The sequence below is a fragment of the Oncorhynchus keta genome, chromosome 27 (genome assembly GCF_023373465.1).
Source record: "Oncorhynchus keta strain PuntledgeMale-10-30-2019 chromosome 27, Oket_V2, whole genome shotgun sequence".
NCBI classification, from domain to species: Eukaryota; Metazoa; Chordata; class Actinopteri; order Salmoniformes; family Salmonidae; genus Oncorhynchus; species Oncorhynchus keta.
This window is the reverse complement of record NC_068447.1, coordinates 36,407,333-36,419,098: the sequence shown is the minus strand read 5'-3', so window position 1 is coordinate 36,419,098 and position 11,766 is coordinate 36,407,333. Positions and strand designations below refer to the sequence as shown.

The 11,766-nt window shown below is 44.3% G+C and overlaps 2 protein-coding genes across 34 annotated transcripts in view; both read right to left on the bottom strand.

The window, feature by feature from the left end:
• Positions 1-583: 583 nt before the first annotated feature.
• LOC118359900 (protein FAM110A-like) lies at positions 584-9,439 on the bottom strand. 28 transcript variants are annotated; one of them, XM_052482294.1, is made up of 6 exons: positions 9,045-9,439; positions 8,598-8,649; positions 8,301-8,354; positions 4,531-7,477; positions 1,173-4,421; positions 584-939 (listed from the first exon to the last, which is right to left on the bottom strand). In XM_052482294.1, the coding sequence occupies exon 4, from the start codon at positions 7,282-7,284 to the stop codon at positions 6,022-6,024; it is 1,263 nt and encodes a 420-aa protein (XP_052338254.1). In that variant the 5' UTR covers positions 7,285-7,477; positions 8,301-8,354; positions 8,598-8,649; positions 9,045-9,439; the 3' UTR covers positions 584-939; positions 1,173-4,421; positions 4,531-6,021. The 28 variants fall into 28 exon arrangements, with proteins under 28 accessions (XP_052338254.1, XP_052338256.1, XP_052338240.1 ...); XM_052482296.1 differs by having other exon boundaries at positions 4,531-7,472; XM_052482280.1 differs by lacking the exons at positions 8,301-8,354; positions 8,598-8,649 and having other exon boundaries at positions 1,173-2,336; positions 2,631-2,711; positions 3,349-4,421.
• Positions 9,440-9,916: 477 nt separating this feature from the next.
• Positions 9,917-11,766, bottom strand: part of LOC118359897 (protein prickle-like) — a 36,238-nt gene continuing 34,388 nt past the window's right edge. For 5 of the 6 annotated variants that reach the window (XM_035738794.2, XM_035738792.2, XM_035738793.2 and 2 more), the window contains one exon: positions 9,918-11,697. In XM_035738794.2, coding sequence (XP_035594687.1) covers positions 11,237-11,697 — 461 coding nt within the window. In that variant the 3' untranslated portion in view covers positions 9,918-11,236. Of the gene's footprint in view, positions 11,698-11,766 lie in introns of all 6 variants that reach the window. The other variant, XM_052482265.1, reaches the window with a different exon arrangement.

The following is an 11,766-nucleotide window of genomic DNA, read 5'->3' as shown; positions in this document are numbered from 1 at the left end:
TTGCAACATAATCAATGTAATGAATGTGCCCCAACGCATTGAAGAGGGCAACCGCAATTAATGGGCCAATGCCAGTTATGATGAGAATGAATGCCTAATTGTTCATATCCTCCTGAGACAATTCCTTTTTGTCCTTCGCTAGTGGGCATCAGCTTTTGGTCCGTATCTCATACAAGCTACTGTATTAAGTGCTGTTCTCCTGAGTGGACAGCCTGGGCTTTTCAATTCTATCATGTGTGAGGTGTGACCTTGACAACTTAATCTTCCTGGTTGTTAAAATAAAATGGCTGCCAACAATTAGCACATTTTAAAAGTGTGTATGTATTAATTATTTGTGAGCTTGGTGTTCAAATTGTTTCTAGTAAGTATATATATCAGGAATAGCTACGCGAGTTGTCAGGACTGTAATAATGTTTTCACATGAACCAGTTCGTCAATCTAAGTAACATTATTTAAAAAATCCCCATCAAAATCAGTCAATTTAAACTAGAGATATAAGTTTTGAACTGATAACTACAGTATTATGACCACACTATGGAAAGGGGATACTCTCAAGCGCATACAAACAAATGGAAGTATGGAGGGCATTCAAGGATTTCTCTTTATTTGTACTATTTGCTACATTGTAGAATAATAGTGAAGACATCAAAACTATTAAATAAAACATATGTAATCATGTAGTAACCAAAATCAAGATCTATTTTACAGCCCCTGGTTCGAATCCAGTCTATCACATCCGGCCGTGATTGGGCGTCCCACAATTGGCCCAGCGTCGTTCAGGTTTTGCCGGCATTGTAAATAAGAATTTGTTCTTAACTGACTTGCCTAGATAAGTAAAGGCTAAATAAAATTTAAATAAATAAAAAGGTGGTTGGCGTCTTGACTGACGACTGCGTGTTGAGCCTATCTCCTCTATCAGTTGAATGTATGGCTTCAACCCTGAATAGAGGGAAAACAAGAACAGTTAGTGGCCTAGGGCTACACATATTTAATGCTATGCAAATACAAAACATCAAGAGGAAGTGTGCAGCAGGATGTTTGAGAAGAAGCATAAACGCAGGTATGTGTAAGTGAAGGTGTGAGGCAGTATGTTGGATTTAGAGAGGAAGCTATTGTCAGAGTAAGAGCGCTAAAGCAGCCTCTTAGGAGAGCCAAGAGTGTGCATGACTCACTCTCTGCCTGGCTCTCTCTGGAGCTGGAGGCGTCGTTCCTCGTTGATGGGTACAGGTGGAAGAAGACCCGCCCTACCAGCAGCAGGGTGATGGGCACAGGGGCAAACAGTACAATCAGAGCAGTCATCATGTCCTCAATTTGTCTACAGGCAACTGCACAGTACACTCTTTAACCTAAAATGGTTCTTCGGCTATCCCCCATAAGATAACCCTTTGAAGAACCCTTTCTGGTTCCAGGTAGAACCCCTTTGGGTTCCAGGAAGAACCCTTTCCCCAAAAGGGTTCTACTGGAAACCAAAAAGGGTTGTACCTCAAACCAAAATGTTTTTTCCTATGGGGACAGTTGAAGAACCTTTTTGGAACCCTTTTTTATAGTGTACCCCACAAAGCTGCATTACAAACAAGCATATAAACAAATTATACACGCATGCATGAACACAACATAAATTGAGATATGGTGATAGAAACATGAAATCAGATTTTACATAATAAGGAGGAGAGGAGGAGTAGGTGGATGTATGACTCAATGTTAGTCATGGTTGAGATTCCAACAGACAGGCCTCCCCTAGCTTACTGCAGAAGGCGTAGCAGGTCCTTGCAGCAGGTTTTTTTCACAGCGAAGTCATCTACCACGTCCGGGAGCATGGACCTACATGAATAATAAGAGACTGGTTCGCAAATCAGACCAAACGCAGATTATGCAACAAGCACTGTCTGGTGAATCGATTGAAGTGTAAACTGGCCAAGTGTCAAATCAGCATATTAGAATATTCAACACTTGACAGGCTGTCATGGGGGTTTATGAATGAATCATCAAGTCAGCATTTTGTGTGTGTTGAGTGTCATTCAGAGTGACAGAGGCAGAGACAGAACTGGAGCAGAGTACAGTAGAGAGCAGAGACAACGCTAAGCCAGAGTCGTGGCCTTCTAACTGCAGACTCGCCAAGGCAGCAGGAACACGGTTGCCAAGCTGAATCCTAGCATCACACACGGCCACGAAGACTGTCAGTAAATACGAAGAAAAAAAACGATTATTACTGTAAGCATAAACTTGTCATAAAGGGAGAAACAATGTTGTGCTCACAAACCAATGGAGATTGTAATCTATTTCCAAGCCCGTACCAGAGATGGCTGTAACAGTGAAACAGCTGTAGTTGCTGCAATCTGTTAGGACAAACAACCATCCCAGATATTAAACACTAACAAGAGAATGTCTCGTGGCTATAGTTTTTGCCCTTTAATAAGGAATAAGTGGTTAGCTTCCAGAGACGAATACCAGCTACACAAATATATAAAATCATGAAGAGTATGATATGCCAGATTGGATAAGAATTGTGTTCTGTCATCTGTGTGTTGAGCCAATCAGACCGTCCTTTTGTGGCCAAGAGGGTGTGGGGTGTGTGATACAACTACGTGTGACGTTGACAGAACTGTGTGTAGCAACAAGCAATGTCTTACCAGCAGAGACAGAAGGTGCTGGAACTGGGACCCAAGCCCAGCTGCATGGGTACAGAACAGTGCAAAGTTCCCCAAAGATATCTAAGGGACAAATGTGCATTAGTTGACTCAAGATTGTCATTTTTTGTTGATCTATTTGAATGCAGTCCAGGCAAGGATTTATCTAGAAGGCAAGTGCAGCAAAGAGAAACCAAGGCCCAGTCGTTGGCAAGGAACATGGCACATTAGCATCTTTAGAGTGGAGAGATAGGACACACACTATCCACACTAGAGGGGAGCTGGAGACAAAAATCAGAGAGAGGTGTTTGGTATTGTAGAAAACTTAAGAAAATACTTACTCACCATGACATGTCATAAGTTACTTTAGTTCCAAGCCTATCCATTATTTAGTCACCTCCCAGCTCTAGACTCTTTAACATGTTCTACTGAACCTTGACCTCCCATGTGCTTTGCTCTAGCAGTTCTAAACTGACCACACTAACCCTAACTCCATTGTTCTGACCGTTGACTCACTCCGCAGCTCTTTCACCCCCAGGAAGAGGACAAGGCAGCAGAGGAAGAACAGCCCACCATTGACTAGCACTGAGGTCAGGAAAAACTTCCAACAGGGGAAAAATACACAAAACCTCACAGATAAACAAGGCTACACAAACACAAGTCCTTCACATGTATGCATAAAATGCACAGGCCTATGGGTAAACAAACAAGACAAACTCACGTCCTTGAAATGCATGCTCCCACATGCACACACACGAATGGCCTTTGTTGTGCTAAGGACAGTTAATTAGTGTAATATGATATCCCTGGCATTAAAGGTAAGTTCACTTCCACAGACAAAGAAACGCTGCTAAACCAACATAGTAGGAGAGCGGTATGTACTTCAGTGCTGGGTTAGGCTAGGGTTTGAGACTGGGAAACATTTACTTGCAGTGTGTCTCAGAGGGGAAGTAGTACCATGGTCTGTAGTAACGGTTTGTGGTGAAGGGGTGTTGTGAGGCAGCCCCTGGCTCTGGTCCAACTGCTGACATGCCCCAGCCTTCTCTGTGTAGAATACAGCCACAACCTGACCCTGAATCACAGAGGCCACCAGCTCCACACTCATTCCTATCAGAGAGAGAAGGAGAAACATACAGACCAAGGGACAGGTGAGACTGAAACTGAAATGTATGATTTTATCAATTGTTACTGCTTGCAATTCGTCAATACAATATGAAAAACGAGACAGTGGATATCAAGCTCTTACTGTAGGCTGTGGCAGAGTGTCTCATGCTCAGCGAAAGCACATGAATACACTGTCAGGAAAGAGACAGAAACCATGGTGAAAAACAGGGGTTTGTGATACTGTAACTAGAGTCATTCAAGAATTGCACCTTGTAACCATGGTTACACGGACACAGGAAGAGCAGTATGGAAGGTAGTAACCATACCGATGCCCTAAGGAAAGTAAATGGTACTTCTTGTTTCATACAGTCAGGTAATTCTCAAGAAGCAGCGGCAATAACCCTGCAGAGATCAGGCGACAGCTAAGTGATTTGTTTGGGATACCTACAGTAGTCATGAGGATACAGACATGGAGCAAGGCAAACAGTGGTTGAGGATGTAGAGGATAAAGACTGGGAGATAGGGTTGGCGGGTCATACTGTGTGTGAAGGAAGAGTGGATCACAGGCTGGATGTCATGAGGGTCTCAAACAGGCAGCTTGATGTGAGGTACCAGGGAACACTGAAGGCTTGCGACATGAACTACAGCAGGACATAGGAGAAGAAACCAAAAGGCATGGAGACAACCACCCTGAAAAACACAAAGATACAGAAAGGGATGCTCTGAGAAGGACAGCTAGAATGGATAGCACTGCCAAGAGTCAATATAAAAATGGACGGCATTACTGAGATCCACTAACCATGGCAGGAGTTTGTCAATGGGTGTCAAACCGCTGAGGCTCACTAGCCTGAAGGTAGGGATGGGTCAGTTCCTCTTGAAGGATCAGAGAAACATGGAAGGCCTCAATCTGCAAAAGAGCCAGGGACAGAAAGGACTCCAGGACAGAAAGGACTCCAGGCCAGAGAGATTACAGACAGACACGAGACAGTGGAGTTGACTGACTGACATGCAGGCAATGAGTAACATTACTGACCTGTAGAACATCCAGCAGGAACATCTGTAAAGCCACACTAAAGTGTTATAAAGCAAAAAGATGTTTGGGGAAATGGTAGTCCATTGCAAGAGGATGGAGAACCAAATAAATGCTTCTGAAAAATCAAATCATTGTTTCAACGTTGTCATTAATCAGGAGTTGCTCAAGTTCAAATGGAGTAAAAACACACTAAGCCAAATGTTCAACAGAAACTTCATATCGAATTGGACTCCTATGACCTGGTGAAACTCTCCTGTAATTTCACCCAGTCAGTCCCAACTCTCCTGTAATTTCACCCAGTCAGTCCCAATTCTCTTGTAATTTCACCCAGTCAGTCCCAACTCTCCTGTAATTTCACCCAGTCAGTCCCAACTCTCCTGTAATTTCACACAGTCAGTCCCAACTCTCCTGTAATTTCACACAGTCAGTCCCAACTCTCCTGTAATTTCACCCAGTCAGTCCCAACTCTCCTGTAATTTCACCCAGTCAGTCCCAACTCTCCTGTAATTTCACCCAGTCAGTCCCAACTCTCCTGTAATTTCACCCAGTCAGTCCCAACTCTCCTGTAATTTCACCCAGTCAGTCCCACCTCTCCTGTAATTTCACCCAGTCAGTCCCACCTCTCCTGTAATTTCACCCAGTCAGTCCCACCTCTCCTGTAATTTCACCCAGTCAGTCCCACCTCTCCTGTAATTTCACCCAGTCAGTCCCACCTCTCCTGTAATTTCACCCAGTCAGTCCCACATACCTTTTCCCGCTCCAGCTGCACCCCTCGAAAACAGAGAACATGAATGATGAACTCACACACCTCAAATCAGCTTACTTTAACATTGTTAAATGGTATTTATTTAGAAACAGATCTGAACATACAGTAACAAAGCAAACCAAAAAGAAAGACTTGTAAAGCCCCACTATGAGACAAAAACAAATATGTTGATGTATTTCTCATTTAAAAAAAAACAGAACACAATTCTGATAACTTACTTGTAATCTGACCGGCTATCTTTTTTTGTCAATAAAGGTGAAACGGGTGGTAGTACAAAGTACCAAATATCTTGCACAAATGATGTCCAACACTATCATACTGCTTTAACAGACATTTCTTTCACTATTAGTACACATCAGTCCCTTCCTTTCATTTTCATTGTCATTGGTTGGTTCACACTTCTCCAGTTTTTTTTCTCTGTACAGGAATTATGTTTAAAGTGTACCTCCATATTTTTCTCCCCTGCCTCTATTTACATCAGTCTCATGGCCCTACATGTTGGTGCTCCTGGCAGTATCCTTGGATTGGCGGATACCATAAAGCCACTTGATCACTCTGGCGTTCCTCTCAATGACCGAGACACCATAGGGAGCCGGCTCTGCAGGCCCACCGTTCTCTTCTTCCTCCTCGTGCCCTGCACACTCTGACCCAGGAGCACTGGCACTGCGGAACTGTGCAAGGGACACAATGTCCGAGCCCGGCCCCTTCAGCACCTGCATCTCCGAAGGGTCCAAACCACACAGGTTGAAGAAGCGCTCCAGGTCAGTACTGGCCCGGGAGTAACGGTCACTCATGTCTGATTTGGAGCGGGTCAGAGAGGGCCGTTTCCTGGAGCTACTGGAGGACGGGCGAGTGACCGACGGGGAGGGCGGAAGTACAGGGTAGTTGGCTGGGAACTGAACGGGGGTAGACGGGGAGTTGGGGCTTGGGGTGTGGTCTTGTGGTGGAGGGGCTGGGACTGGTTTAAGAGATCCAGGGCCTGGTGCATAGGTAGTTCGGGGGTGGAAGAGACGAAGAGGTGACATAGCGCTGTGGATCTGGGTGTGTGGATGCAGAGCCATGGGCTGCAATGGGAGATGCATCTGCTGCTGTGCTCTGAAGGGCTTCCTCACTGGCATGGTATGGTGGTGTTGGGGTATTACGTCCACTCTACGTATGGTCACTGCAGCAGAACATCCAGAAGGACTTAGTGGGCCAGAGGCATTTATCCTTAATTTGACTGGGGTGGACCATTCAGGGCAGGGGGTCGGGATCCCCTCAGCAGAGAACGGAGAGGGAGAGATGGTAGTGGTGGTAGGGCAGTCAGGGGCCTGACTACTCTCCACTGGGTCCATGGTGGGAGAGGTAGGGGGAGTTTCAGCCTCACCCATCCCGTTGATCAGGTTACTCAGGTGCTCCAGGTCCAATGGAGCACTCCCTTGCTGGGTGTAGTTAGAGCGAGAAGGTTGGGTCTTACGGGTTGGCCGTAGTCCGGTAGCCGGGGACATCAGAGGTTTGCGCATGACAGGCGGAGGCATTTTTATTGGCTGCTGCTTGGAGGGGGCCACCTGACTCTTGACGTATTTAGCCTTGTCTGCCGCCAGCCTCTCCACTGCGCTCTGCCTGGGCTCAGCTGCTGCCGCTGTTCTTGGTTGGAGGAGGAGGCGGTTTGGCATGCGGTTGGGGTTGGGCGTCCCAGCAGCCCTCACCGGCTGTGTCAGGACAGGCTGGGGGGTCTCCACAGGCATGCTGGAGATGGGAGTGGGAGGTAACATGGGTGGGTTGTCCTTGACTCCCGTCTTTCTCCTGCAGGTTTTGGCCACCTAAAGTCAAACTTCTTTGGATGCCATCAGTCCAGAATCCTACTGTCCCCTGAAAGCTGACAGGATTTTGCTCTTGGCGATATGATTCCTTCTTCGTCCAGTTCCCAAGGGATCTCACTTGATCCCTGGTGCCTTAAAGTCTGTTCTGTAGAAAAAGGAGAAACACCATCACACAGCAACTTACACACCATCAGATATATGTGTCAAAGGAAAGAGACAACACAAACAAGCAAGCAATCAATATAAATTCACAGTTACCTCAAAGACAGGGAGAGATAGAGAGATACTGCCCCAATGTAACTGATACAGCAACTCACACTAAGCACTATAAAGTGCTGTGGTTGATTCAGGGATATTGTAAGTCAACATTATAATGGCTCCTCCCACTGCACTCACAAAACCCCAGGTTGCAGCCAATCACAACACAGAATGTTATGCATCTGAATAGAAAAGGGACGGGGTCGGATGCAGGTCATTGGCTGCGGGTCCAAACATTTATCAATTACACCTGGCACCCATCGATCTCAAGAACACAACACAATAAACTTCCATACTTCATTTCCATTCATTGTAAGGCCAGTGAAAAGCCTGAGCTTGAGAGAGGACTGAAGAAAAGTGTGGGGGTGGGGGGCTCACCAGCTGTCAACAAACTATTGTTTGGAAGAATATCCATACACACACCCCAACAGCTGTTAGAGGGGAACAATGCCACTCCATCTTTAAATAAAGCTCCCAGTTGCTAGGGGGTAGTGCTGGGCTTGGGCTTCCTCTAGACTGCAGACCCCAGGGTTGTCTGGTTTGTATTTCTGAAACCGTAACACTTGACCCACCCATCTAGGAGTTGTAGTCAGTCATCATCAATTCGTTATCTGAATATTTGTTTTCCTTAGAAGAACACACATTATATAGTTTTTTTCTACACCAGTAAATTTGCTGAAGATCAGTGACCACAGCAACATAAACATTACCTTGAGAGCTGGATACAAGGGGGTTGGGTCAGGGAAATTATTCCATGTATCTGACTGGGGAACAAGAAGTTAAGAGTGTAGGCCTGTTATTAACATCTAAAGACGTTCCTATTGTGTGGTGTCATGCACCATTGGTAGATAAAGTGCATAGATATCAATTACAAACCAGTATTCATTGCTTTATGAAAGAGGAAGAGTGAGTTTAAAATACACCACTCTAACAGTCTGTGTGACAGACACATTCTCAACATGTTTCTCATTCCACCAGGAGCAACAACTGTCTCACTGCACTCTCACCTGCATGTCCTTATCTCTCTATCTCAACGTTGCTTCTCCTCTCACACTCCTACTGTACACAAAGTACAATGCATGTCAATGAGGGCAGAGCACATTCTATTTTATTAGGCCAAGTAGTACAGTAATACCGAACACAAAGTTCTGTACAGTGGTATGTAAAATAAACATACAGATCCTTCTCGTTCAACCCAGGCTCAAGTCTCAGCTTGTTCCGTTTAGGAAGAAAAAACACCTAACACCATGGGATGACCCAGGAGGTTAATGAGAAAAGACTTGTATAAACTCACAAGCCAGGCATGTACATGAAACTGAATGGACCTCTCACACAAACACAGTCAAGGCCTTATTTAGGGTCTTGTCCTAGTGTTCTTTGATCCTGTTTGTTTGAAGGCGTTGGTTCCTAGGACACACGCACACTTAGGCTTTTACAATCCAATGAAAACTCACCTTTAGAGTGGAAGTAGAATCTTACAGGTCCCCAATGGAACTCTAGGCCTCTCTACAGCTCATCACGCCACAAAGGATAACAACTGTAGAATTCTACTGTAGCGTGTGAATGTGTTCCAGAATGGAAGGGAGCAACAGACCAGCCAAACCTGTCAGACGACTCATGTGCTGCTCCTCCTCCTTGTTCTACTCCCTCCCCCACCTGACTACTCTGACCAATCATTCCTACATAAGGAAGTAGACCGGGTTCTTCTGTCACATGACAGTTTCTTTTCCTCTAATGATTTACGCTTCAAAGCATGCTGGTGTTTGTAATAAATAACCTGTCAATAACAGACCCATCTCTGATCAGAAGGTCAGTGTGTGGACCATAGACTGTAAAAAGAGGACCATTGTTGGAGTTAATTGTCAAAATGAAACATAATATTGAAATGAATGAAACATACAGTGTACAAAACATGCTTTTTCCATGACAGATTAACCAGGTCAAAACGATGATCCCTTATCGATGTCATCTGTTAATGAAGGGGAGGAGACAGGTTAAAGAAGGATTTTTAAGCCTTGAGACAATTGAGACATGGATTGTGTGCGTGTGCCATTCAGAGAGTGAATGGGCAAGACAAAATATTTAAGTGCCTTTGAACAGGGTACGGTAGTAGGTGCCAGGCTCACCGGTTTGAGTGTCAACAACTGCAACGCTGCTGGGTTTTTTCACACTCAACAGTTTCCTGTGTGTCTCAAGAATGGTCCACCACCCAACTTGACAACTGTGGGAAGCATTGGAATCAACGTCGAGGCTGTTCTGAGGGCAAAAGAGGGAGCAACTCAATATTCCGAAGGTGTTCCTAATGTTTTGTCCACTCAGTGTATATTCTGATATGAAATGAGAAATTGTTGTTTTCAATTAATTTATTTCTCCTAGTACAAAACTTTCAGAAACTGTAGTTTCCTCACAATCTCTGAAAAGTTCATGTTTGTTTAAAAAGTGTTTACATTTCAACAAAAAAACATTGAAAACAGGAACCAGCACCCAAGAGTATAAAAATAATAGACTTGAAGTAAATGTGTTTTTGATCTAAAAATCAATGAATGTACACCATTTCTTTTTTTGAATATCATATGCTCACATAGGGAGGCTTTACGTCGAAGTGAGAACCTTGTATATATAGTCTTATTCTATTGTGTTAATATTTCCTTTTTTGCAAATTTTCCTTACTTTTAAATCTGCATTGTTGGGAAAGGGCTCGTTAGCATTTCACAGCGAAGTCTACACCTGTTGTATTCAGCGCATGTGACAAATACAGTTTGATATGATAGGTTGTCAAAACATACACACCAACATTCACAGTCCAGGTTTGCACATATAGTCTTTTCTATCTCACTGTGTGGGACCAACACTCTGTTTTGGTTCTCACAGAATATTTAGCCAACTATTTGGTTTAACAAACATTTCCAATCATTATTCTCATAAAATGTGTAACATTGCATATAACACTCAGAGTAGAAAAAAATGGTATGCTACAAAAACATGAAAAGTTTCTTAGTCGATATCGGCCTTGGTGAAATAATGTGACTGAACACTGCCAGCACATTATTTTCTGAAGAACATGTTTGGAAGCAGAGAGTGAGTGAGCGAGACAAATGCCCATGAAGACCCTCAAAGAAATGTAGAATCTGAGAAGGAATCCCCAAATCTTTCATGTACATTAATTAGATGGTCCTATACAAAAAGAGGGATAAGAATAACTTCCCGCAATAAATGCTTACATGTTTATACTGGAATGAGCATTCTCTTTCCACAAATTCACTTTAATATAAATGTAAAGTGAATTTCTTCACGTTTCTGAGTAAATCCTACAACATGCGCTGCGGGAACACAGTGAAATGTTCTTACAGAACTCCCTAGATGGATGCCAGATTCACTCTACTGTGTGGAAAAAAAGTGCCCTAAACAATATACAAACACAAAACATAACATTTATATTTCATATCTGATCCCTCTAATACATCTTACAGTCAGTCACTCTCTCCTTTTCCTCTTGCCTTCTTATAGTAGCGGTTTAATCTTTGAATGAGTCTGCTGGATAGGAGTGTTGTATTCAAAGTATTACAGATTAATATTTATCCTTCATTGTGAAACTGGACATTGGCTTGATCGTTGAAAAACAGAACTTTCACTGTGAGGGTCAAACTTAGGAGATGGCACAGTTCTTGTCTTTGTCCTTTGCACCAAGGCCATTGGCCCTTCTCTTCCTGCTCAGGCTGTCTCTCAACCCCCTGTCCTTCTCTCCTTCAGTCTTTCCATCCCTCTCTCCATCCACAGACTGGGGCCTGTGGGTTAGCTGGGGGGGCAGGGGGATAGGCTGCCCCAGGAAGTAACCATCTTCCTCTGAGTCTGAGGAGGAGGAGCAGGTGGAGCAGGAGTCCTCATGTTTGTTGTACTGGGTTGGCTGGAGGTTGAGTAATGGAAGCTCTGTGATAACAGGGGAAGCGAGGGAAACACTCTCTCGTCTCCTCTCTAGAGCATCCAGACAGGGCCTGTCCGGCTGAGAGTGACAGAAACGTGTCTCTGTGCCTAGGTGGAGAGTGGAGTCGGAAGCCACATGGCCACGGTTCCACCCCCGCCGTAAACTACGATGTTGGTATGAACCATCTGTGAGAAAACGCAAAAAATGAAAGACGGTTGGCATTTGTGATGAAAAGAAAAAGAGAACGAAAAGGA

Bases quoted from the DNA above. Each gene is read 5' to 3' on its own strand.
- LOC118359900 (XM_052482294.1), bottom strand. From the start codon at position 7,284: ATGTTACCTCCCACTCCCATCTCCAGCATGCCTGTGGAGACCCCCCAG.